The sequence below is a fragment of the Falco cherrug genome, chromosome 2 (genome assembly GCF_023634085.1).
Source record: "Falco cherrug isolate bFalChe1 chromosome 2, bFalChe1.pri, whole genome shotgun sequence".
NCBI classification, from domain to species: domain Eukaryota; kingdom Metazoa; phylum Chordata; class Aves; order Falconiformes; family Falconidae; genus Falco; species Falco cherrug.
In genome coordinates this window covers 10,167,563-10,194,940 of record NC_073698.1, presented here as the reverse complement: position 1 = coordinate 10,194,940, position 27,378 = coordinate 10,167,563, and the positions used below count along the sequence as shown (strand labels likewise).

At 39.7% G+C, this 27,378-nt stretch overlaps 1 protein-coding gene across 1 annotated transcript in view; it reads left to right on the top strand.

Moving 5' to 3' along the window:
- The first annotated feature begins 103 nt into the window (after positions 1-103).
- The window catches only part of NOX4 (NADPH oxidase 4), a 117,446-nt gene continuing 90,171 nt past the window's right edge, over positions 104-27,378 (top strand). The window contains exons 1-8 of the mRNA XM_055702820.1: positions 104-187; positions 874-969; positions 12,234-12,344; positions 13,371-13,455; positions 14,112-14,209; positions 16,164-16,191; positions 19,310-19,382; positions 23,945-24,025. Of these exons, the coding sequence (XP_055558795.1) occupies positions 131-187; positions 874-969; positions 12,234-12,344; positions 13,371-13,455; positions 14,112-14,209; positions 16,164-16,191; positions 19,310-19,382; positions 23,945-24,025 (629 nt within the window). The 5' untranslated portion in view covers positions 104-130. The remainder of the gene's footprint in view (positions 188-873; positions 970-12,233; positions 12,345-13,370; positions 13,456-14,111; positions 14,210-16,163; positions 16,192-19,309; positions 19,383-23,944; positions 24,026-27,378) is intronic.

Below are 27,378 nucleotides of genomic sequence, written 5' to 3'. Positions count from 1 at the left end.
CCCCGGCGGCCGGAAGACAGGGCGGGGGGTGAGGGGTGGGGAGAGGGGAGGACCGGCTCAGCCCAGCTGAAAAGGAGGGCTCGGCCGCCCCCCCACCCCCGCGGGTCCTGCCCCGCAGGCGTCCGGCACCATGGCTCTGTCCTGGAGGAGCTGGCTGGCCAACGAGGGGAGCAAACACCTCTTTCTGGTGAGGGGGCTGCCCCGGCGGGGAAAGGGGGGGGTCCCGGCGGCGGGGCTGACCTGCGGGGAAGGCTGGGGAGGGGGGCGCGGGGGTGCTGGCCCGGCGGGGGCACCGAGGAGCCGCGGGGGGGCGCGGGCAGGGATGCGCGGCCGCGGTGGCTGGGATGCGCGCCCCGCGGTGCGGCTGGCCCCGGTACCCGTCCGTGCCGTGGCCCGGGGACGGGGCAGGCGGCCGTGTCCTGCTGCGGCTCGGCACGCGCTCTGCCGGCCTCCGCTCTTTGTTGGAGCCTCTGCGGGAAAGTTTGGGGGAGAAGATGCGGCTTCTTGGAGGTCAAGTTCTTCCTGCCTTTGTCTTTGTCTCTTTGTTGCTGGTTTTCATTCTTTGAGTCCTTAACCGCGGTACCTAACTGCAGATTTGGGGTAGCGTTTCCCATGCAGAGGGTTGCCCAGCTCTCAGCCCTCTTGGGTCACAAAGGTAAAGTTTCGTGAAGTTCAGTGAAAGTGAAAATCTCTCCCATAGAGGCTGTTGCTTTTAATACATTAAAACGTTCCACGCTTTGAGTTTGTTTCCCCGTTCCATTTACATGTTTATGAAACTGCAGGCATGTGGGTTTTATGAATGAAAGAAATTACCACTGAAAAGTTTGCACATGTAACTTTCACTTACAGTCTCTTGTTTCTGTTTCATTTTAGGTTTTCTGGCTCTTCCTCAATGTATGGCTCTTCTGGAAAACCTTTCTGCTCTATAATCAAGGGCTGCAGTATTATTATCTGCATCAGATGTTAGGGGTGAGTGACCCAGACAGTACTTTTTGCCCTGGAAACTGGGATGCTGGGAGATGGGGGGGGGCAGAACGCATTTGCTAATCAGGGATGACACAAACTGCCTGTTAACTCTGCAAAGTGGGGAAGGATCAAGTCGGAAATTACTGGGATAGGGTTGACAGTTGTTTAGGAGTAGAAAGTGAACAGTGTTGAGAAGAAAAAGGAGCCAGTCAAGTGTGGGACAGCTATCCTTCCCCCTCCTCTGCTCTCCTCCCTCCCGGTGTTCCCAGCTGCTTGCAGGCTCACAGGAACAGAAACATGCTCAACAGATGACTGGAGCTCAACTTTTTTGTCATAAAAATGTTAGCCAAGCTTATGGGCTTGTGGTGGCAAATTCTTTCTAACCTCGTTTTTGTGATACGTATTTGCTGAAGGAATTCCTTTGATAATTCTTAGTTCTTTTCAATCTTTGTCACCCTCACAGGTCCTCCATTCTGTGTAAATCATTGTAATCTATGTAGTTTCAGTTTTGTTTTCTAATAACAAATTTTTACAATATGAATGGTTTGATGAAGATTTGGCTGTTTTGATTTAGCAAGGGTAGCATCCAGCACTACCAGAAGGACCCAGAAAGATAATTTGGGGAAGTGAGATACTGGTCTGTCTTGTGAAGTTACCCAGAGCTATGCCATTGCAGTTGTTTGAAATGATTTCTGTGCAAAGGGATAGATTAAGGCTTAACGGCTTTCTGGAGGATGTTTTAGGGTTGCTCAGAATTTGAGAACCCAGGAAAAAGTAGGTGAATAACATGATGCTTTGTAACACTGTGTCTTACTCAGGAATGGATTCCAATGGGAAGTTGACATGGGGTTAAAGCACAGATGATGCACAGCCTAACCTGTTGTAGAGCCTCTGAGTTTTATCTTTGGTAGATCCAGGATATATTCTTTTATATGACTGATATCATTGCCATAGCCAGCCAGTTCCATAAACTTTTGACCTGGTACAGGTGGGTTTTTTTCTTTTCTTTTTATGGCTGACTCAGATGTGTTCAAGAAATGAATCTTAGCAAAGGTAGTGCAAAAAGAAGGGAATGAAAATACTTAAATTGTTCACGATGATGGCAGGAAAAAGCATGAAACCATTTTTAATTATACCATAATCTCTAATGGCTTTGTAGCCCAGTGCATCCATTTGAAAACTGTTTGTTCCTGACAGAGCAAGTGGGTTGTTCATAAAGCAAATGTTCTTGGTCAACATGTTTGGCCAGATTGTCAGCTGGTATCAATCAGCAAAATTCCTCTCAATTCAGAAGACTCATCTGCCTTCTGCCAGCTCATTGTCTGGGGTGTTCTTACACTTCAAAATGAAAGTCACATACAAAATAATACAATGTGTGTCTAGAACCTGTGAGATTATTCAAGCAACAGATTCCTTGTGCTGATCAGGAGACGAGGACCAGAAAGCCATGTGTTTGAGTTTGTCTAGCTGTGTTTGCAACTGTGAAATACCAAAGAAGTTTAAAGACTTTCTACAATGAGGTGGCAAGTGAAGAGCTAAGTCTTAAGGATACTTTTGGTCAAAGTTCTGAAACTAATTTCAAAAGTTTGAAAATATTAAAGACTGTAAAACATTCTTGCAATTCACTTTTTACAGTTTGCCTAAATATCATCCCTATACCCCCAAGTTAGCTTTCTCCCTTCTCTATAGTATATTTGTATATGTGTATATTTATACACATGTACAGATTATTTTGCAGGGGTTGGGAAAGCTGAACCCAATTTTAGTTTCCTCAGGAAACAAAGTAAGCATATCCATGCTAGAGCTGCTGTTACCTTCCATGGGGATTTTTGCTCCTCTTCTGTACTGGTTTGTGTAGCCACTGGTCCGTGGCCCGTCGGCGCAGCCAGTCTCCTCGCTGTTCTGTATGTGGGTGAGTGGCTTGCAGAGTCTCTGTGTGCCATTTCTTGATGTTTGAAGATTTTGAGATTTAGATTAAAATTCTTCATTTATAATTCAACAGTTGATTATTTTTTTTAGTCTTAACAATTTTACAGGTGCTTGCATGATAATTGATTCCTTTTTCCAGCAAGTTAACAAAAAATGGCAAGAAGGAATGGCATTTTTCCGATAAAAAAACATTCTCTTTTTATTAGTGAGGTCTGCTAAGGAGGTTTTTTTTCTCTCTTTGTATGCTATGATAGCCGAAAATTCTCTTAAGAACTGTACTTGCAGCACTGAAAGATTTACACAGGTAATTTTATTGTTTACTGAGTAACAGGATGGAGAACAAGAAGAATTGCTGTGTGAAATCAGATTGTGATATGAAATAAGATCTTGGGCTGAATAGCCTGCATATATTCAATATTGCCGTGTTCTCATGCCATGTATTTTCTTTCTGATGTGAAGAAGGAGAAAGAATGAGGTTAGTCTCTCATTCAGTGGTCACTGAGGTGGTTCACCTTCCTCCAGCCTTCTAGAGAAGAAGGAGGCTCAATTTTATGCTTTTCCAATTGCATCCACTGTAATGTTAAGCAAGATACTAAGCACAGGATTTTAAAATTATTTAGGTTCCCAACTGCCGCTCACTCTTTCAATGACAATCTTTCTGATCCTTAATGCTGTAACTGTAAAAAGACACTAAGACCATGGTGGTGTCCTGGAAGTACAAAGAGAATAAACAAGTCAAAGGTACTGATGTGCTAGGAGGAGGTTAATTAGCCTATTCTATGCTATAAAATTTAGTGGGTAAATTTATGTTGTGTCAAATGTCACTGCTTTGCTCAGTTTGAGTCTTGCTGATGAGACTACAAACTCTTCACTGTGGAATCTCCATTCCTGGAGATTTTCAAAAAGTAATTGAGCAAAACCCTGAGCAAACTTAGTCTGAGTTTGGTGTTGAACCTGTTTAGAGCAGGAGGTTGGAACAGAGACATCCCAAGGTCCATTCCAGCCAGAATAATTCTGTGATTATACGATTCTTGTGGTGTAAGGTCAACCAGAACCTAGTGGATGTAAACCACTTCCCAGTACTTTTGCCTTGATGAACCATCCGTTTAGATACTTAATTGCTTGTAACACTACAATCATACTCTTACTGCATGAATGCATTCATTGCCACTGGTTCAGCAACATAATTCAGATAAAAAATCTTAGTTTTTCATAATTTAGAATCATAGAATCATTTAAGTTGGAAAAGACCTTTAAGATCATCAAGTCTCAAAATAACATTTAATGAATGTTAAATTGTGGCGTTGCATTGCAAGAAGAAGATAAGCCTTGGAAACACCGAACAGGCATGAATTTCTTATAAAAGGAATATTCTCATCTTTATGTTCATGACAGATACTAGAAGATGTAGTAGGCATGAATTAACAGAAAGGAAGATTCATAAATCAGGTGATGTGACTCCAAAATATTCATTGTTGGAGGATTTGTGTCTGCTCGGTCAGAGAAATTGTACAGGTGATTAATTTCTTTGTAGACTTCAAGATTTCTCTCTTCAGATTAGCTTGGGTGTATTTTTTTCAACAAACTTGCTTGTGTCTTACTGAGAAATTCAGTCCGAAATTCAGTACCGGCCTTATTATAGAACTCAAATCTTGCTTTTAAAAGCATTAAATGAAATACCTGTTTCTTGTTGCTTGAGTTCCCAATGAACAGAAAGAGCACCGGGCTCATTTTGTCACAGCATAAAAGGTCTCTCTTTCCCTATTCCTTCTCTAGTCCCTGCGCAAATTAATGCAGTCACATGGATGCTAATGCAAGAGATAAACTGGGTTTCAGACCAAAATGAAGAAAATGCATTCTCAGAAGGATCTCTTTGGGAAAAGATTGAATAACTGGAAATGGGACTGAAAAGAAGTGCTGCCTCACTTATCTATAGAGTTGCTGCTTACGGTGCAGTACTGTGCATCAGTATTATGTCATCTTTATTCACTACTTGGAATATGTTCCAGATGTTCCAGTAAGTTGCATATCTCTTCTGGCTAGTAATGATAGAGATTTTACTAATTGAGGCCAAATTTTGCTTTCATTGATCCTTACACAACCGCACTGCCGTCTGCTTCCCACACAAATAAGCATTGGAGGGAGTTGTGTATCTTGACCCTTTATTTTCCTTAATTCAGCATGGTTTTGCTATTTAATTGTCTTGTAACCAGGCAATTTGGGATCTGCTCTTTAGAGTGTTACATGTAGCAAAAATGTCTAATATTAGATTTATGTTGCTATGGAAGCTATACATATCTATACCTATGTGCAAGATCCCCTAATGAAGACTGAGGGTGTTAATCCACAAGACCTTACCTTGATAGTCCCCTTGAATTTGCAAGTAAATCTCTCCTTGCATTCGCTTTACCTCGTTCTAGGTTTTTGGTGTGCCAAAACTGTTTTTCCTTCAACCTTTTGGCCTTCCTGGACAGCCTACAGTTCAGCATCACTGAGCTTGTTGTCAGTTATAAGCCAATGAAGATCTAAGGCTTTGCACCATATAGCTCTTCTGTTTTGTTCCTTTCTCTTTCTTTCTTGTTCGTTTTCTTTCTTTCTTTCTTTCTCTTTTTCTTTTTCTTTCTTTCTTGCTCTTTTTCTTTCTTTCTCTCTTTCTTTTCCTTTCTCTTTCTGTCTTTTTCACTTTCTTTCTCTCTGTCTCTGTGTTTCTCTCTTCCTTCCTTTTTTTTTCTCTCTGTCTTTTCTCTTCCTTCCTTCCTTGCTTCCTTGCTTCCTTCCTTCCTTCCTTCCTCCCTCCTTCCCTCCCTCCCTCCCTCGCTTCCTCTCCCCCTCTCTCCCTCTCTCTCTCTCCCTTTCTTCCTTTCTTTCTAGCTCAAATGGCTGTAATCCTGTGGAGGACATCTATGTTATTACTAATTATGGGAGAACTTCCACCTCTGAGAAGTTCTTGTGAAACTGTCCGTACTGGAGGCTCAATTAGTAGAGGTACATCTGAAAAGATTAACTGAAATTTTTACTACCGTATCATGTAGGCTTGTGTTAAAAAGTGTCTTCTTGTTGTCATTGCTCCTTGTTCTAAAGATGATCACGGCATAATACTCTGTGTAGAGCAGAACTGAATTGCAGCCAAAATGTTTCTTTGGCATGTTATTAATTATATTATGTATTATTGCATGCTTCCCATGGTAGTCCAACAATGGCAGGTCTTAAAATAAAAATAGCTGCATTACACTGCAGAAGACTGGTTTTACAGACCATATTGCCTACTGTGTTGTGATAAGGGGAAATAATTCAGCATAAAGGAAGCCCTTAATAGCAGACATTGCATCACTTCTGTGTAACTGTGACTCAGATGTGACAATAAACAACTTCCTGATCTGGCCATGAGTTGCACTGTGTTGTGAATCTCTTGGGGGGACTTGGGTACCCTTAATCCCTTGGTTCATGACCAAGTTTGTGAAGGTTAGGTCATGCTGCATCTTGCAGGATTAACCATTCAAGCTCTTGTTGCTAGTTAATATGTAAAATACTGACACTTTGTGATGTTGTTACAGAAGGATGCTCTGGAACACTCAAATCTGGAAGATAACTTCAGTTTCCTTCCAGTCTGTGCAAGTATCGTTCTGTGTGGTACAAAATGAAACCTGTATCTCAGAAACACTGACAAAAGTATTTTTTAAAATTGCATTTCCTGGGGTCAGGATTCTAACAGATTAAATTAACTGTTAGTAGATTAACAAAGAAGAACATTTGGTCTGAAACCTTTTAAGTGAATATGCTTTGGAGATTATCAAGAAGTTGGAAGCTAATATTGAATTCCAGGTTAAGATCGTTGCGTTCTTCAGACTGAGTGATTGATTTAAGCAAAAGGAAAGTACACCTAACACAAAGGCACTGTGTATAAAATGAGAACATGACATGACTATGTGGACAGAAAGAGAGGGAAAACCTTCAAGGAATGCCTCTTTGGTGAGTTTCAAGTGACCAGTGAGAATATTGATTCTCAGTAGTGCAGGGAAGATACCCAGCACCTCATGAAAGAGCTAAAACTTGTTGTTTCTCCCTTTCTGTAATATCATACCCAACTTGTGATTCATATATTGAAGCAGAAGACTGATGTTGAATTAGCATAGAGAATTGGGCTGCTGATAAATCCTCTTGTAGAGAATTGCTGGGGTTTGTCGTGTTTTTTTCATAATACTTAATATACTTTGTCAAACATGATTCATAAATATCACACCATTGAGTCTTAATTTTTAAAGGGTTGCAGTACATGAGGTTGGGATTTACAGAGTCCTGCCTTGAAACCTTCCATCTTCAGGAAGAAAATCAAGTCAAACTTTTGTAGAAGTTTTCACATGCGTCAATGCTACCCTTGCATTTTCCTTCCGTTCAGCTCCTTCAGGGTTTGCTTGTGGTTTTTGGTTTGTTGTGGTTTTTTTTTTTATTATTTTTTTAAAGATATATATTCCCAGAAAGATTTGGCAGGCCTAGGGGGCATAATTACTATCTGTACAATTGAGATCTGGCCTTCATCTTAGATTATCTGTGCTCTGTTGCTCAAAACAATGAGTACTCTATGAAGAAAAGGAAGTCAGGTCAAAAGGATGCACACTGTGTGGCACGGTTTGTCCCACTACAAAAATATGTTAAGCTGCTCCAGTACTGATTTGAGGAGGTGGTCTGTGACCTGTGTCTACAGGGCAGCATGTGGCTTATGAGTCTTCCCACAACCTTTCAAGTTGCCCTGAACCATGGAAGATTGAAGAAGTTTAAGGAAAGGCCTCCAGAGAGAGCATCAAGTGTGGTGTCTCTACTGCGCCATGACCTGCTTAGGATTCTTGCTTGTAGGTGGGGAGGTTTTGAGAAACAGGTTCACATCACTTAGGTGTGCAAGTATTTATGGTATTCCAGTTTTTTTCCTACCGGATGGGCTTAAAAGATGAGGTAGAACAGTATTTATTGAAGCGTTCCTGCATTCTGCTGTCCCGTATGTTTTGGAGCCATATGTAGAATATTAGATTTCTGTGCACAGCAGTTGCAGGTAACGTTCATCTCTGTATTTATAACTGATGAACTGTGGTGAATTTTGTAGTACACAATAAGTTACGAGCCCTCAACGAAATACTGAAGTAATTTACCTAACTACAGAGAAGCTAATTTCCCCTGCTTTGCTGCCAGCAACACACAAAACATCTCATGAGAACTGACTTTTTGCTCCTCTGCCCTACTTTGCACGTTGTATGAGCACCAGGAGTCCATCCTGATTTCTGTGGAACTGTGCATCCGACAGGGATAGCTGGAGAACTTACATTCCCGCTGTAGCTCTGGAACCCTTTCCTGCTGCTTTGGAGAAGGAAAATATGTTGGTTGCTTTGTACTTGTCTGGAGGGAAAATCTACACTACTTTTTAGGGTCCAGGTTTGTAATGAGACCGGTTCCCTGCTATCCCTGCCACAGATTTCCTCTGTGAATTTGATTAATCCTTTAGCTTTTCTATGCCTCTTTGCCCCTCCATGAAATGTGATAACAGCGTGTGTGGTACTGGGTAGGCAGAGCATAGAAGGGGGTTGGCAGGTGCTCAGATTTGATAGCAGCAGAAGTGGATAGAAGAGAGTGTCCAGCAGAGATTTTGGGGGTGTTTTTTCCTCTCTGATTCTACAGAAGTTTCATGTGCTACTAACATGAAATAACACGTTGTGGTTTTTTTTTTTTCCCCCTGAAAACAATAATAGTCTTATGAAGAAAAGAGGACTATATTTTTCTCATTTCTTAGCTACTTAATAAGAATATATATTCCCTTCTAGAACCAGTGAGTTGCCTTGGAGCAAAAATCATCTTTTATTGTACTATTGTTTAAAAATCCAACAATACACTGTGTTCATTTGTTACTATGCCACCCAGGCAATGTGAGGAAGTCAAGAAAGAGACCACTTGAAAACCATTTGGAAAGGATTAGTTTCATGGGGATATTTTTAGCCTTTGCATATATGTTAAGAGTGAACTTAGTACTCTGTTATTCTTCTGGGTCGTGCATGAATTATGATTCTAAGCATTGCTAAATGTATTGCTTTACCATTGTTTTCAAACTGGTCATGGACTTCTTGCAGCAAACATTGCCCAAATTGATTTCTTCAGTATAAAATCTTAAATGAATCATTGGTGGAAATATTTCAATTGCATTTTCCTCGAAGTGCACTCCATATTTGAAGAAGTTGTTTCCTGCTCTTTCTCTCTCTGGTTATTTTTTTTTCCCTTTGTGCAGATGCTGATAAAACGGAATTAGAATTAATGTAAGGGCATTCTTCAGTAGCAATTGCATTATGAATGAATATTTACTATTTGTTAAATAGTGGCATGGAAAAACACAATGAAAGGTTAGTAGGGTAGCTGCTTCTGCTCATTATCACTGTTTTGTATTTTTTGTACCAGTTGAATTGCTTGGCATTTTACTTATTTCTTACCACAAATTATTTCATTTATTTAATACCATACAGTGTAGAATTAATTCTGTTCTAGACTCTTCGAAACTAGACTGCTTTATTCAAGTTTTGTAGGAAGAATAGTTGTTCTGATAAAGGAATTCTTGGGTAACTGATATCATGCCTGGTTTATGTTTAAACTCAAAGACAACATAAATTCTTGAGAAAGTAATGATACATCATGTTTTTGGATTGCTTATTAATTGTATTGGAATTTCTTTCAGCTGTTGGGTGTTAGTCAAGAGCTACAAAACTGATTCAATTTACTTGTGGGTTTTGTGTAACATTAATTGTAGATAATTCTTGGGTTTTTCAAGTCATGCTCATTTAATCAATGAAATACTGTAGCAAATCAGCAAGCTGTAATAAAAATGCTTAGATGTGTTTAATGATTATGTTTTTGAAGTTACTGCTTTTATGAGGTGTATAGCTAATTTTTAGCTTCCCTTTCGAGGAATAATAATTAATGAAAATAGAGACGGTCTTGTATATTCAAATGGCACATTACAGAGACATTTTACTTGCCATTAAATCCATTAATCTAAGGGTATTGCCATTTTATCCGATAGCCCAACAATATTTATGATGTTCTGAAGTAACTTTAAGCTACTGTGGACAAGGATAGATAGAGAAATACCTATTTTGGTTGTTGACATACGTGTTTTTTAATAATACTTTGAAGTGGAAAGTGACATCAGCTGTCAGTAAGGTCGCAGCTGAGTTGCTGAGGTTGTGTCCATTGTAGCTGGTGCTCAGTTGTAGTCTTCGCACTTGGGCTCTGGACCAATTGTGAGAGTCTGGAGCGAGGAGGAGAGCACGATCCAATGTCGGAAGAACATGACTTGTGAGGGAGAAGTAGCAAGAATAATCCCTTATAGTGCTTGTGAACAGAGTGTGGGGTAACAGCTGAAATGGAAGCAAGGGAGGTTTTATGTAAGGAAAAAAAACTAGCAGTGCCTTAGAAGAAGTAGTGGAGGAGGTCTGGAGGGTGGGAAAGAACTAAGTGATGTGGTTCATTCCACTCTTGTTTTCTGTAATTGGGTAGGTTAGAGATGCCTGTGTTGTAAGTGTCCCTCCCTTTTGTGAGGTCTGCTCGAAGGATGTTTGCCAGGGATCCCACATTTACATGGCAGGGGACAAGTTAGAGCGCATTTTGTCGGGTAATTGCCCGGGCAGCTTGTGAGAGAAGGTGCCCTTGTGGCACCTTTGTTCTGTGGCAGCTGGTGATGTCTGGTGAGGAGGCCCCTGGCACTCAGGTCTAAGTAAGTAATGTAAAGCAGGCAGAAGAGGAACGGGGTTTAGGGGGAGGGCTTGATGCTTCAGGTATATTGAACATCTTTACCTTCTGTTTGCCTTCTGGTTTTGAGCCCAGATGTACTGCAGAGAAGGTGGGTGTTACTGTGAGAACTGGCAGTTTTGAAGTTTTATAGTACTTAGAAGCTCGTGTCACGCTGTTGTGCTTGTGAACTTGCTAGACATGCTGAAGTTCAATTATTTTGTTTACTTTATTTTTACTAGTTTATATATTCATCCATTTCTGTGACATGTAGATACGTCTGTAAAAACAACTAATAACAGTTACAGATTGTGAAACTACAAGGCTTTCGTGAAACTACAAGGCCTTTCTAATAATTTTGGTAAAAAAAATGTTTCCAAATAAATAAATAAATAAACCCTTTGTTTCTCTCCATAGCTTTCTTGATAAGCTATGAATATGTGTTGCACTGTTGAAGGTTTTTTTTGACTGAGAAATAACAAATATTCTGTTTTTGACCTAAAGTATCATTTTGAAAAAGTAATAAATCTTCATTAATTTATATTAGATAATTTGTACCTGTTCAAATAATTCATATAGCTCTGCAGTATTTGAGTTATCTTATAGTATTATAATTTTTTTTATTATTTTTTTCAGGAGTTTAAAAACTTGGGCTTCAGAGAACATTGTAAGAAATATCCTTCTAGAAATCTGTTGACAGTCTAAAAGCCTCCTTTATGTAAGCTAGTAAAATGGTAATTCAGCCTAATAACTAGGAGAACAATGGCATTTTGCTAACTTTTAAAAAAATCATAAATGAATGAGAGAATATAATAAGATTTGAAAATACAGGGTTATGACATTAATGTGTGCTTTGTTCATTTATTTGACAAGTGTTTTTGTTCTAATTATGTAAGTTCCAAATATACCAGTAAAAGCGTTAATGAAATTAGATTTCGTTATAGTTCTCAGCTACTGAGTATTTAACTGAAGAAAAGCTACTTTTCTTTAGGTCAAAATATGGCACTGCATAGTGTGAATGGGTGAGGAGTTCCGTGCAGTTCTGTAAAAGCCCTTGAAACAATATTATCATTTCAATGTGATTGAATCAGTATAATTTTTTTAACATCCTTTTCTGGCTTGTTTACTAGAAAATCATTACACTTCACCTGAGTGGCTGTCTAGTGTCTTTACAGTATTTATCCCTCTTTCTTATTTAATTATGTCTGTTGAAGCTTTTGCGTAGTTTCTTGGTGGACACTTACCGTTGTCTCTGATACTTTGTTCTCTGTGGCTTTGATCACTAATGAGGATGTTGGTTCTTTCGGTAGAAAGGTGTCATTTGCTGGCATTATTGCTGACAGATTTAATATTGAATAATTTTTGATGCAAAGGTGAGAGCCGTTTCCCTTGGAGAACAGGCTAGCAAGCTGTGTGTACAGTGGTTTTTCCAGTACATGTAAAACATCATGAAGGCCTGAAGTTAAGAGAGCATGGGAACTGCTTAGTTTGACAGCAAAGAAAAGGAGGTTGAATACTGACACCTGAATCATTAGAGTGTCTTTTCTCCCTGTAATCTAACTCTTGCTATATTTGTTCAGCTAGGATTGTGTGTTAGCAGAGCTTCAGCATCTGTCCTCAATTTCAACTGCTGCCTGGTCCTTCTGCCAATGTGCCGTGTTCTCCTGGCCTTCCTGCGAGGATCTCAGAAGGTAAGAACTGTTGTCAAAGCGCAGCAGTTGAGAAGGAGAGGGCCCTAGTCTCTGTTTAGTCTAAAAATAACAGAAAAACCCTGTTATATCCCTGTTTATTATACAGTATGTGCCTGCATGGTGCAAGTATCGGGAGTTCAGCCTAGATTCATGACTCCTTTGAAGGCAATGCCTTGGTTGGAATTAGTTTCCTTGGACCTGTTGTGAGGAAGGTTTCTTCAACGCATTTTTGAAGGACAGGACGTTGCGGTGGGACTGTAACCAGATGTAGTCTCCTCCTTCCTTCCCAACTCTAATATAAAAGATGTCTGTGTCCTCTCTACTGCTTCCTGGTAGAATCCAATAGAGCAAAAAGAACTTTGTCTCTGCGTGACCAAAAATGTCCTGCTAGAGGTGGCAGGACTTTAAATAAAAATACCCAATGGGATACATTCGTTATCATGGGAGAAAAAACGTTCTGGCAAAGCTAAGAGGGTTTCTTTTCTGTACCAGTATTCAGTAAATAGTTTAGCTTGTTTGTGATTCGCCCGTTGCTTATACAGAAATATAAGTAAAGCTTTGAGGAACATCTGTGTTTTCTAGATGGTTGCAGATCGAACCTGTGAGTTCTGTTCATCATGTGACAGTACCTATGAGATTTGATGCATGTGTGTATGCAAATGTATGGAAATAGATGTACACATATATGTATGCAAATAGATCTTTCCCTCTGATCCTGCTCACTAAAGAGCCAGTGATACCTACAACTATTAGTGCTGGAACTCCTAAATTTTAAGGCCAGGAGGGACATTACTTTATGTGCTCTTGACATCTATGTAATACAGACCCAACTGTAATTTCTTCATTAAGACCACAAAACTTGTTCATTGACATAATCCTGTAGTTTTTAAATTTAGGTACTTCGCTTGCAAGGGTGTTAAACCTAGTAAAAGCTAGAGCTGCTATTACATCAGCTCAGTTGCTGTTATCTTTTTTTTCATTTGCTTTGTTTTAGAAGAGCGATTGCTTAAATTATTCTCTTAATAGGTTGCCAGCAGGAAAACCAGAAGGCTGCTAGATAAAAGTAAAACTTTCCATGTGACGTGCGGGGTTACAATATGCGTCTTTTCAGGTGAGATCTCACTCTGCTGAGCAGTAGCTTGTTTTGGAAACATATCGAAGCAGTAGTTTGTGGTTTTTCTTGTACAGTACATTTGGAGGTAGTCTTGCTCTGTGCTTCTGCATCTTAAATCGTGGATACTTTCTCAGATGTGTGTGGGTTTTTGTTTATTTTTCCTTTAAACACATGTGCTTACATTCTAATGCCAAACCTTTCCTTAAAATTCCACTTTCTAAAAGGACAGGTATATGAGATAAGTTCAAAATCTGACATTACAAGTGATCCCTTACTGTGCCTGAGCAATTTGAGCAAAGAAGCAGGGTGCTACAGGCTTACTTGCAGAACAGGGAGCAGTAGAGACAAATAGCAATCACCAATTTGGTGAAGAAGAAATATTCTTGAATGGACACCTTGGAATGTTGTCTCCCAGCTGAAGCATTGCAGTATGGAAATGATTGCTGTAGTGTTAATAAATACTAAAATACATACAATGTTCTGCCATGAATATCTATAACCTGATTTACTTCAGAAAAAGAATTCCTTAGTCCCTGATGCATCTCATACAGGTGATGTGATTACAGCTTGGCATCTGGGTAGCCAGTTTTCTTTACTTCAGGATGACGTCTACCTCTTGTTTACGGATCTCAGCTTTACTCTCTTTTTTTTAGTCTTACATGTTGCTGCTCATCTGGTGAATGCTCTTAACTTCTCTGAGAAATACAATGAAGAGTTTCTGGCGCTAAATGCAGCAAACTATCGCGGTGAGGTGAGCCAGCTGTCCTTTCATATTTTACTTTTGAGGATATAATTTAAATATATGATTATTTGTATATTCAGTTCAGTTGTATGATCCATTGTGCAATCTATACAGTGCAGCTGTTTTGTGCACTGAAAACTCACCATCATGTGGATTGCTGTGGATTTTACTTCTTTCTCTGAACAAAGCATGTATTAAGCACTTTCTGTTCAAGCCAGCAGGATTCAGTCCTGTTGGATTATGAGGTGGAGAATACGGTCGTCCTTTCACCTTGCACCTTGTTCTCCTGCTTCTCTTCTGCGTCTCTCTGTTCCTTGGATGGGCCTGGTTCAGACACTTCTGCTGCCATTTGGGAAAATACATTTTGCATTTTCACTATTTAGAATATAGTGCTATGTGATGTGTACTGGGGATTTGGGGACAGTGAGATTTGAGATTGATTTTGCATTTTTAAACTGCGATAGAAACTGCAGTATATATATGCTAAGAGTGGAATTAGTTATCTGCATAAACTGCACTGGAAGCTGATTTTTACTTATGAAATACTTCATTTGCATGACTCCTCTGACCGTGGCGCAGATATCTTGCAGGCACATCAGAGTCCTGGACCCCTCTCCAGGTGCTTCCTTGTGTATTTGGCACTGGAGAGATATTTGCAGATTTCAGGAGTAAGACCAGAGTCCGGGACTCCTTCTTCTTTGGGCTACAATCAAGTTCTCTCTTGTTTATATTCATTCTAGTCTCAAGTCTGCATTTCTTTTCTACCAGCTTCATTAGGAAAGATTTAGGATGACCCTATCCCATCTGCATCCTTTCCTGGAAAAAGGAAAGCTTGACTCAGCCCAGGCGCATAAGGACCAACAACCAAGGTCTTCCACTCCCTGGGTGAATGATCTAATCACCAAGCTATCTATGGCAGACAAACATGCCAACACCAGCTATTGTGCTGATGGTCTGGGCTGAACTCTAGTGTCTGCATGTGTTAGGAGTGGTCTGAAAGACTTAACTTCCTCAGGAACATTAGCAGGAGCTTGCCTCAGGCAAGAATGGGCCAGGGCGTGCGTGGCAGCCTGTAGTAAGCAGCCTTAGGAATTTTGCAATAGCAAATGGCAATAATAACAAGTTTTTACTAACTCTAGGATCAAAACTTCCCAGATTTTAGGTAGCTCTTGAACCTTTGTGCTTCAATTCCACTTAAACCTGTTTTTTTTAATTGTGGTGGGCAGTCTGGATGCTACTGTCATCTTCTGTATGTGGGTATCACACATCTGGATGCAGACAAGGTCAAGGAGAGGGACACTTCATTTTGCCTGACCTGTATGAAGATTGCTCACCTCCCCTCACTGCATTTACTGCAAGTTGTTTTTTTTTTAAATTATCCCCAGTGAAGACAATGTCACAAGGTGTAGGGCTCGGGAGGTGGGAAGCAGTTTCCTGTGAGGCTGACATATCCCCTCTTCCTTTCATGTGTGGTGAAGGACACAGGAACATCTGTTTTTATATTGGCAGCTCCTTTGTGTCCAGTCCTGCTTCACTAGAGTCCACTGGGTGATCTAACTGGCAGAAAATGCTCACTGCTTGTCTTTCATTTAAATTAAAAATCTCTCTTTCTTCTGCTGCCTTCTGACCTCCCAAAGGTATGAGGTAACTGAGTAAAATTAAGCTTTCAAAAAAATAATCATCTGTAAAATTATCTGGATCCTAGTTTTTCATAACAGATCAGAATTGTCTTCCCCGGGGGAATGCAAAGTCTAAAGGTTTTGTTCATGTTGAATTGCAGTCAGTGTAAACTGTTACCAACTACCAAATCCATCCCTGCATCCAGATATAGGGATTGCTTATGCCTTCGAGCGTGTGAGCTTTATGAGCTACTTATTACTATTACATTATTCATATAGATATAAAATCATGTATTTTTTTTTTTGTTTGTTTGTTTGTTTGTTTGTTTTTGCCTGTTGTTCAGGACCCGAGGAAACTGCTTTTTGCTACTGGTAAGTAGGTTGTGAAAGAGTGAGAAAGTTTGCTGCTTCTCATCATCGTTCTGGAGACAAAACATTTTGATCCTGTGTTTGCATGCTCCGTGTGTTGTATGTCAGCTAGGTTGAGATGTGTTGTTTGTGTTAATGTAACCTGGGTTTGCTTATCCAGTAGTCAGGATGGAGGAGTTATGTAAGCCCTGTAGTAGGATGAACAGCATCTTCAAAGTTGTTGTACAGATGAGTCAGTGGAAAATCATTAGTTTCAAACAGAGATTCTGCATAATATTAAACCCAAATTCCTAAATGATCCAATTCCTAAAAAAAGAAAGAGAACAAAAAAGCGGTCTCCTTGCTTCAGCTGGTTTATTTAAGGGTTGGTTTGACATAAGAGCAATCTAAACTGTTACACAGGAATCAGGCTTCAGCACTCATAAAAAATACATAAGCAAAGACATTTTTGGTGCAGGAATTTAGAAGGGAGCAATGTTTGGGTATGGAGAGGTAGGCACAATCCCGAGGTGCAAATGCTTTCACAAGCAGGTAAAGGTCCTTCCTGATGTCAGCTGTCTTTCACCTTTATTTAGATTAAACACAAAAATCCCAACTTGGTAGCACTTAGGGCAAGGTCCAATGGGAACTATCCAAAGGACAGCAATGAGTGGGGTTCTAGATCTGTCAATCCTGATACGTTTGTTAGAATTAGCAACCCGTGAAGTGCTTTCCAGAAGCCCTAGGGAACATTTAGATTAATTGAGAGTAGAGGAAGTGGGAAAGTGAAATCATAGAAATAGACACGTAAGTTAACTGCTAACTGGAAATAGGTTCAGTGGTGGAGGCTTAAAAGAGGGTAACTGACAGAGGAGGGAGTTGAAGGTGTGGAGGGATAATCAGAACGAACAGCTAAGAATTATATTTTATATCTTGGATAAAGGAGAAGGACTTGGGGTAGAGAACCAGTGCAGAGGCCCCATCAAGTATTGTCCTGGCTTCTGGGAACACCTTGAGATCTCTAGCTGCGCAGAGGACCTGCAAGGTGGAACTCCTTTTACCCTCTGACAGCCGTGAAAATCCTGCATTTTTGAAAGTTTGAGCACAATGCTGCAAAAAGCAGTGATTCTCAGTCATCTTAAATTTAAAAATACTCAGATCACCCCCAATCCTAACAACTGGTAACTAACATTTATTATTTGTGCTGAAGAAGTGCCCAGGCAGGGACCAAGATTTTGCTGCACTGGGAGTGGTGCAAATAGGCAAAAAATGGTCTTTTCCTAAACTAGTCCAGAACTAGTTTATCGGCTGATTTTTTTTAACACAATGAAAAGAAGGAATAAGGAGTTTGAAGGATTTATAGCGCCTTTTCACATCAGTCCAGGAAAGAACCTCCTTGTATAAGGGTGTGAGGCTGACAGGGGGAGGAACAAGTGTTCAAGGTGGTAGAGGTAAAGAGAGGTACGGACAGGGAGGAGAGGGAACGCTAAAAATGCACTGATGAATTGGGGCCAGGTTGTGAGTGATTTCACGTTTGCAGTTTGATGGAGAAGAGAATTGAAGAACTGGATGTAAAAGGTGACCTGTGGCTTGACTGACAGTGTGGGAAGCTGAATCAAGTTCTATAATGCAATTGGATTGGAAGTATTTGATATATAATCAGAGGGGAGACTGATTGCACACTGCATATCAAATAAGATTAAGAAAGAAGAAGAGAAGAAGCAGGCAACAGAAAGAATATGCACGGGTTTTATTGCAGCTGTTTTTAATTGTAACCTGTCCATGAAAGGGTGAAATTATGTTTCTTATGCAGTCCATGACAAAACTTCCATTGATTGTGGGACCAGGATTTTTCCTACAGTTCGTAAAACTGAGGGGTGATTTGGGATGTATCAGACTTTTCAACAAGAGGATATTGAGAAGTTTATAAAAAGTTAAGATTTGAAATTGTCTCTTTGTTGCTGAAGAGTCTAAAATCCCAATTAATTATTTAAAAAATTGGCTTGTTCTTTACCATTAGGATATGATCCTGTAAAAGATCCTGAACTATAAAAATCCATGGTTTTGCCATTTACATCCATGAAAGCTGGTTGAGATGTTTATTTTCTGACTCTAAACCAGCACTTACTTAGCTTTGTGCTTGGTGATTGCCCTGACTTTGTTTAAACCCAAACACTTGGCTTTTAGGGTGACCAGAGACTATGCTTAAAAACTGTCATTCTTTTTGACGTAATGCTTTATGGCTTTTAGTTTCTGAATTCTTAATTCACATTTCTTAGTTCCTGGGATTCCAGTTTTGAAGGTAAGGTGCTCAGAAGAAGTGGTAGCTTTGGGATTTTTCTAGTTTATCTTTAGGCTGATGGTTTACTGTGCTTTATGGGCAGGATTCTACTTCAGGGTGAGATGAATCATGCTGTAGAAATACTTGTAACTCTCCTTTGACTTAAAAAAAGCTGAGGATAGACTAGTTTTGGTACAAGTCTGCTTTTGAGAGGATGAGTCCAATCTTTAATATTGTTAACCTTTCCTTCTCAAATGCTGGCTGTAGATCCCTGTCACAGACCTTGCTTTGTGGGTAACTTCAAGCATGATACAATGCTATGGAGAGTAATTTCAGGCACTTTCTCATTCCAGGATGAAACGGGTTGGCAAACAATTGTAGTGACAGCTTGCATAGAAATTGATTTGCTTGAAATTCTGCCTCTGACCAGGTTTTTAATTGTTGTGTTCAAGAGAGTTTAGGGTTTGGAAAAAAAGAGATATATAGAAACTTGTACAGTCAGTCTTACAAATAAACAGTCAGTCTTACAAATAAACAAATAGACAGGATTTTTTCTTGGTGACCTGCTTAGAGACAAATGTCAATGTGCAAAAGATTACAGGAGCAAAGACTGATAGGAAATCAGTGATGCATGGTGAAATGCAAGGAAAAGGGTGGTTTTCTCTGGGAAGGTGGGAAGTTACACAACAGCTTTTCTTTCTTATCTAATTTAAAACATGAATTGTCCTCAAGAGGTAAAAAGATGCAAGAGTTTGACTGAGTCATGATTTGTAGGTCTAGCAGCATCCACTTTCTTAAAAGGTCGTAGGAGACGTACACCTCTTCGCAGTTCAAATGTCAATTACCTTATGTCCATTTTAGTTCCAGGTCTGACTGGAGTCATTATGGTGTTAGTGTTATTCCTGATGTGTACAGCTTCTACGTATGCCATCAGGTAAGGCATAATCTGTTCATTATACTGAAAAATGCCATTTGAGTAATCATATTCTGGTACTGATTAGAGGGAATGAAAAGTAAATGCAATACAAGGCAAGAATTATTTAAATTAGTGTTAAAAATACCAGTTTTCTTGCCCTATTTTTTTTATTTTTATTTTTACTATCTTGCAGGTAAATTAGCACAGTGAATTTTGTATTCAGAAATTATAAAACCTGATTAAATTGCCCTCAGAGAAAAATACTGTGTGAAGAATGTGCTCAGTTAAAAATCTAGACCTTTACAAATTTAAATAGTTCTTTTTTTCCTCTTTGTACAGGGAGGCAGTAAACTAAGCATATGGGAAGTTCTGTCCAATGCATAAATTAAGTCCACTGGAAGTAAAATTAGATGATATTTTTATCTTAATTATTTTCACCAATTAATTGCAATAACAAACTGTAAAAGAACAGCGCCAAAAACCCCATCGACGAAACAAATCAAAACAGAATTGTGCTACTTAAGTAGAATGTTGCCTTTTTAAAGCTCTGCTTCTGGTTGTCAGATACATTCTTTTTCATGTCGGTTATAATTCGAAACAGCAATGCAGTATTGGCTCAGAGTAGCTGCTGGGTTTTCCAAAGGTTTGGTCCTCCAGTGGGTTCACATTCTGCACCAACATTATTGAACACACATAGTCCATTTGAGTGACCGCTACCTTGGAGGATCTAGCCCAACATTGTAGCCTTTTTAAGGCTTAGATTCTCCAATTGAAGCGTATAAAATCCCCCTTGATGTTTTATAGCAGTCTCTTGTGAATTCAGAGACTGATTACGTAAATGCATCATCTCAATTCAGTAAACACTGAAGGATATTTTAATTCTGTATCTTCAGACATTAATGGTGCTCCACTGATGCAAGCTAGATATGTGGTTTTGAACTTTGTTGAACTAATTTGCCTTTCCTGAGTAGTAATATTATCAGGTGCTGATTCAAGAAAGTAGTTCAGCAAATACTTGTGCACTTTTTGTTGACAAAGGTAATTCCAGGGTTGAGACCTTTGTGAGGCACTGTAGGCTGCAGAAGTGCAGGATGAGACTTCTGCAGAAGATGTCAGACATGGCTGCATGTTACATAGTCCACACAGATGGCTCTACTTGCAAAAGAAAGCCAGTTTTAGAAATATGGAAAAATAAAACAATTACTTCACTCTGCAGCAGAGAGCCAGAACAAAATCCTGTTTTCTCCAAGGCCATGATAAATTAGAAGAAAAAAAAAAAAAAAAAGACAAGAACAGCATTTCTTAATGATTGGGAAACTTAGGAAAGTATATGTAGTTACAAACACGTTCTTGGAAATAATAATTTTGGGGTTCTTGCACTAAGGTTTTCATCTTTCAAAGTTACATGCTTGTTATTTCCTTCTTCAATTACTCGGAGTTCAAGTGCTTTCCTGTCTTTCTGCCATCTAGCCTGCAAAATCAAAGCCCTTAAGACATCATCTGCATCTCCTGTTACTCTAGCTGTAATTCTTATTTAGAAATTTTATTCTGACTTTTCCCTCAGGCATGTGGCTCAAGCTTGTCCTTATAGTGTGTTTTCCTAAGGAAACAAGCTTCCACGTGCATATTTCTGTCCCTTTTCAGTCTCCTTCTCTGTGGATTCTCACATGCCTTATGATGGCTGTGGTCACACTATAATCTTAGGAAAACTAATTGTAATTGTTCACTGCTTGTCAGAATCTGTGCTTTTTAGAAAGTATTTCGGAGGCTATTATAATTTCTTGGGATTTCATCCCTAATCCGCTCTTGCACATTGACCTGCTTAATAATTCCTTCTTTCGTTTGTTCTTCTTGAAATTTTTCTATGCATGATTATCCTGTTATTTTTGTGCCTTTACTTGTTCAGTAAACTGTGTGAATAAATATTAGAAGGATTGAATTAACTGCGGATGTTTTAAAAGGGGAAAGTGAGTATTGTTTGAAAAATTTTCTAAATTTATGTCCTGTCATACCTGAGAATTAGACCAACGTCTTTTATTCGGTAGTTGTTTGTTGGTAGGGTTATGAAGATATTAGAAAATACAATAAATCCTGTGAATAAATGTTGGCATTTTTACTAACTTTCAAATTAATGTTGATCAAGAGTATTTCCATTAAACACAATCTCTAGTGACTTTGAAAATTGTATATTTAAAGGAACATTAATTTATAGCTACTTCAGTGCCATCCCTTTTGTAGCCAAATATTCCAGCCTTCACTTTCATCTTCTAAACCACCACATATACCCTCTTTTTCAAAACTAACTGTAACAGGGTTAAAAATACTTTTCCAAAACTGTCTTCTTACTGTGTCCCTTTAAAGCATGGCGATCTCCCCTTGTATTTTTCAGCAAGTTAACTCCTGCAGGTGTTCACCTCCAAAATTCTAAAGCAGGTTAACCAAAATTAAAATTAAATATTCAGCTTGCTTTGAAATTTTCAGGACTTTGTGTTTCCAAGAAATGCATTCATTTGGTCAGTAATGTCTATTTTAAGCCTTAAGAAGAAGGGAAAGAAAGTAATAAATGTTCTGTAAAACTGTAAAAATATATATGTAGTAGTAGGGAGGTTGAATGTATTCAAATACTGTATGTATCTGTAGGATACACGGTTTAAGGATACAAGTAAGAAATACATAATTATTAAAATGTTGGAAAATATGCTTCATGGTAAGAGGTTCAAGGATCTCCATCCCTTTGGTTTAAGGAGGTGAAGTTGAGAGGACTTCATTACCTTTAGGGAAACTTGATACATATGAGGAACCAGGATTTTGTAGTAGAGGTATCTGAAGGAATGCTGAAACAAGGATAAAATGCTCAACTGGCTGGAAGCTGACACTCAGACATATTCAGACAACAGGTGTGCAGTTAATTTTAATCACTAATAATAACTAACTGTTGAAAACAGCATGTCAGAAGCTGGGATTGACTTTCCATCACTGAAATTTTGAAAAATTGATACATTCTGAAAAAAAATGCTCAAGATCCAATATAAATGAATTCAGTGTGCTGCTTTTGGTGTTGTAGCAAGATACCAGATTTAACCAGAGCTGCAAGACCTGTTTTGGGCCTGGGGGTAAATGTTACTCTCTTTGTCCCTTCCCGTTGTGCTTCCACTCCCCACACCATCATCCTTTACTTCAATCTTGCTTATATAGTTCACTCCCACAGCTCCTTACAGATAAAGATGAGTGACTGCATGGAAATACCTACCGGAGAGGGGGTAGTTGGAAATGGTTTGAGTAGCCTCAAGGAGGAAAAAGTGTTAGTGTAGTGCTGAATGGGGGAAGGATGGCAGGGGGAAGGGGGGTGGGGGGTGTCAGAGCCCCCTGCATTTGTTGGGTTCCTTAGAACTGCCCTTGCTTGGATTTTGTTTTGGTGGCCCTCAGATTGTCAAAATTATTTTTTCTGTCATGAGAAAGAAAATAAGTCCTGTATTGACAGAAACAAATGCGGGGTGCATTCCAGATATATTGAAGCAAGGGTAGTTTGCTTTTTATGTAAAAGGCTGTGTGTGTGGGGAAATTCTGAAAAAAGTTAGCTATGTCGGAGTAGCTTCTTAAACTATGTTCTCAGAGTTTAGGTTGTTTTTTTTTCATTTAATAATTGTTTTGGCTTATAAATGGGGGTAGGTTTTTTGGTTTTGGATGGAACTCTCCTACCATGCTGTGTAATGTGAAAGGTATGTTTGTGTGCTATGAAGTAGAGTATTTTCTTAACCATTTGGTTGTTGTTGTTTTTTGGTGACTATTTTACTCAAGCAAAAAACAAACAAGCTTAACAGAAAACAGTTCCAGATGGGTATTTTCTTTGGTCTTGATTCTTTTTATGTTACCTAACCAAGTACTGATGAAAGGAAGCCCTCTTTCCCCTTCGCCTCTCCTGATCCTCACAGTGGTAATGTTCTTCTTGCTCCTCCCAAGAACATCAAACCTAGAGTCCCACGGAATGTGGCCTTCTGCCCCAGAAATTCTCCTACCTGTCCTCTTGTTGCCTTTTGGCTGTAGTTCCCTTTCCTCCTATATCTCCTTCTACTCCATACCTTCACAAGTTTCTTTTAGCTTTGTCACCAGCCCTTCTCTTGCTATGCTACCTGTTTGTGTGTTGTACCGCCGGGACACATCAAACACTGCAGCCCTGTATTGGGGCAGGGAGGACGTGAGGAGGCACTTGCTGTAAAGAGACTGAGTTTTGAGCCTGGAGACTGAAGAACTGTTCTACCTATAAGGATCTGATAGGGTCTAAGTAGGACCTATGGAAGCAGTGAAGTCTTCTAATTGAGGAGGAGTTCTTTAGCTGGCTCTGTACTTTTATGTCCTTCGTCTCTCTTCCTCAGCTTTTTACTTCTGTGCCAGTCACCTGTTCTTCTCAACATTTAATTGCTGGCAAGCACAGTGTGCCTGTAGGAATACGTACTGGGCTTTGACTATCCTACATGACTGTGTGGGGTGTATAATGATGTCCTGTGTGCACAGATCTGCTTTTAATTAGCAGTGATTCCATCTGAGTGAAACAGCATTGAAACATGGTTTATTCTTTTCAGGGTTTCAAACTATGACATCTTCTGGTATACGCACAACCTTTTCTTTGTCTTCTATATGCTGCTGATGCTGCACGTTTCTGGGTAAGTAAATGGAAAACACTGTCCCTTTTCCTGAAGCACAGGCAGAAAGAGCAGTTCCCTGGATTGCTGCCTTTCCCAAGCTTGCTTGTGCACAGTGGGCCAGCTTCTTGACAAGATGATATTCTCTCCAGGTTTTTGACAGGGCTTTGTTTAAAACACGTTCAGACTGTAGGTTAGAGAATTGTGTGTTGCTACAGCCAACTAGCACAGATTTCTTCACTTTCAAGTTTATTCCTTGTCCATTTTACCAGTTTCTAGGGGGAAATCAAGAAAACATTATTGTTTCTTTTTTACTCCTCTTACCTGGCTGCTGAGAGGAGAACATGAAGCAAAGTTGCTCATCCCTTTCTCTTTCCTCTCTACCTTCCATTTTGAGTCCTAAGGAGAGGAAAGGAACGGCCTCACCCTAATTATCTCTTTCTCATTGCTATGATACAAAATTTAGTACTTTTTCTTCTTGTTTTCAAAAACATCAGACCAGTTTTCGTGTGCCAGGAAGCTGATGGTCAGGTCTGTATTGGGCACAAACAAGCCCAGCTCTACTGCAAGGTAGAGCAGCTTCCACAAGTTACACTGGGTGAAGATCTGGTCCATTAATGGCTCTGAAGTTTCCTTTGTGGATGTAGATGCAGACAGAGGTTGGTATAGGAAAGGGAAGGTGTATTTCAATGGCGTTTATTTCTCATGTTATCAAACATCTACTGAAACACAGGGTGCTTTAACGTCTGTGCGACACAGAGTACCGCTGCTTAAAGCAAACAGGGAAAGGTAATTAGGCCTAGCAAGGTCACGGTAGGAATACATTGTTGAACAAAACAAACTCAGCTTGAGGTCTGGTGAATTGAAATAATGAGGTCAAAACAATTGAAACTCCTGGACATAATTCCAGTTCTCTGTGGGCTGGGGGTTTTGTATTGTGTGTTTGTTGGGGTTTTTTTTGTATCTATGTTGTTTGTTTGGTTGGTTGGTTTTGTTTTGGTTTTGTTTTTTGTTGTTTTTTTTCTGTGGCATAGCTCTTGTTCTTAGCTGGGGAAGATGGATCTAACCTGTTCTCCCCACCCTGGGCCTGGATGACCTTTTACTGTAAAAGTTATTCTTGACGGGTGTTTGTCTAACTTCTTGAAAACATCTAGTGACCGAGATCCTCTAACCTCCCTAGGCAATCTGTTCCAGTGATTGCCTTCGGAGTATTTTTCATGTTCAGTTTAATTCATCTCCCTCTCTGTATTATCCTTTGCTCATTGTATTCCTAACCGTGTTGTGACTTCGTGAAGGAAGAGGTCTAGTTGGAGACATTTGCAAACCAAGGCTGCGGTAATACACTGAGCACTAAACAGGCATCTTGTATGCAGCCTCTTTAGTTTTGAATTGGAAAGTCTTTCAGTGCAAATCTGAAAGAACTGAATGTCAGTTAAAAGTGGGAGAAGTATGAGTCATGGAGAGTGGGAGTCAGTTCAAGATATATAAATGTAGGACTCCGCATGTTTTCTAAGTGTTTTTTTTCCATTGTAGTCTAATGAGTGCTAATAAATACAGTCAGTGGAGCCTGAATGGTGCTTCAACCAACTTGCTGCTACAAAGACCTATGTTCAAGTGAGCTGCATTGATTTCTGGGCGCTGTTGGTGGTATTGATTAGAAGATCACTTCTGAGAAGAAAGGAAGCTTAGATAGCCACGCTTAGGTGCCCAAATGACTCCTGCATGGCATCTCTTAGAGATTTGCAGACTCATGGCCAGTTACTCCACAGAGCAATGCATCTCCTGTGGCTGAACTGCGCAGGCAGGTTGGGCGAGGATTTACCTGTCTTGGAAGACTCTCCTTTTCGGTATTTCACAGTATTCCTGGATTCTTGTTTTATTTCAAACTATTATGGGTATGTTCTTACAGTATCCTCTTCTTCAGGGTAGTCAGGTTCTTCTTGGCAGTGTATAAAGTGGTATGATTCATCTCTCATGTTACTCGTTTGTTCTTTCAACCCTACCCCAAGGGAGAGGAGAATCTATCAGGGAATTATCCTTAAAGACTTTCATTGCTCTCGTACTTCTTGCAATGTGACTTTCAAATATTTTAGTGGCTTAAGGCTTGGTGCATATCTACATTAATTTATCTGTATTTTAAGCCAGTAATAGCAACAACATAAAATTGTTTACGTAAAATAGAAGCTTGATGTTTCTAGTACCAATGTAAAGATCTATAAAATGTACAAAACATTTGGAGCCAGATCCTCAGTGGATCTGAATTTGATATTAATGTGGAGTTAAATGGGTTATGTTGGTTCACAGGAGCTAAGAATAAGACCTTTGTGCTGTCACTAGAGTTATCCAAAGACTTATCTTCCAAAGGCTGAAAATTCTTGTGATTCCACCCACACTGACCTTTAGCAGACCCTTCAAGCAACTCACCTTGAGCTGAGCAGCAGAAAACAGATGAGAAGATAGGAGCAGTGCAGTTCCCCATAAGAATACTTAGAACCATTGGCCTCTAGCTTATCATCAGAAAAATATGAAGAAATAGTGATATATCATTTCCAACTCCAGCCAGATGTGAATTTTGTCTCTGTTTTGGGGATGGAAAATTGGGGCACACGTTGACGTATGCCCATGCGAGTCTTGCATGCTGTGTTGCTCAGCTCCTAGGACACTTTCACATGACTTATCCTTTTTGTCTCTCCAATTTTTGTTTGCTAAAGATGTCTGTCTCCTGCTTACTGACATCCACACTGAGTTTTAGGTATACAAGTCTTGCACCAAATAAATATCTGAAGATATATCTTAGGCTCCTTAAGAGTTATGCAGAACTCAACCTTTATGGGAGCCGGTCTTGGGTGTGTAAGACAACTTGCCTTTCCTTGACAGCCTCAGAAAGGGGAGTCATTGCAGCTGCTGTTAACAGGCAGGTTTGTCATTCCAGTTTGCTGCTCAGTTAGCATGTTTGTAATAGTTTAAACAAAATAGATATCACTGGAGAGAATGCTCATGTTTGCAGTTCAGCTATTCATGTCTCAAGGAAAACTTTGAATCCTCTTTTGGGATGTTGTGAGAGCAGAGTAGCTGTGGGAGCAGCTGGCAGGCATGCATACAAGGTTGATTGGAAAAATATCGCATGTGCTGTGACTTCCAACTAAATCCATGAGGCACTATATCATTTGTGGAGCAGGGAACTAGCCTAATACTAGGGGTGTCTGTCACTTTGTAGATATGCAGCGACCAACAGGGATGCCAGATGCAGGTGATCTGCATGATCAGACAATAAATGCAGACAGAAGCATGGGTGGAGGTGCACAGACACCTCCCAAGTGATTCTCCCAGGGCTGAACGTGGACTTCAGAGTGAGCAGGTTTAGCTTCCAAGCT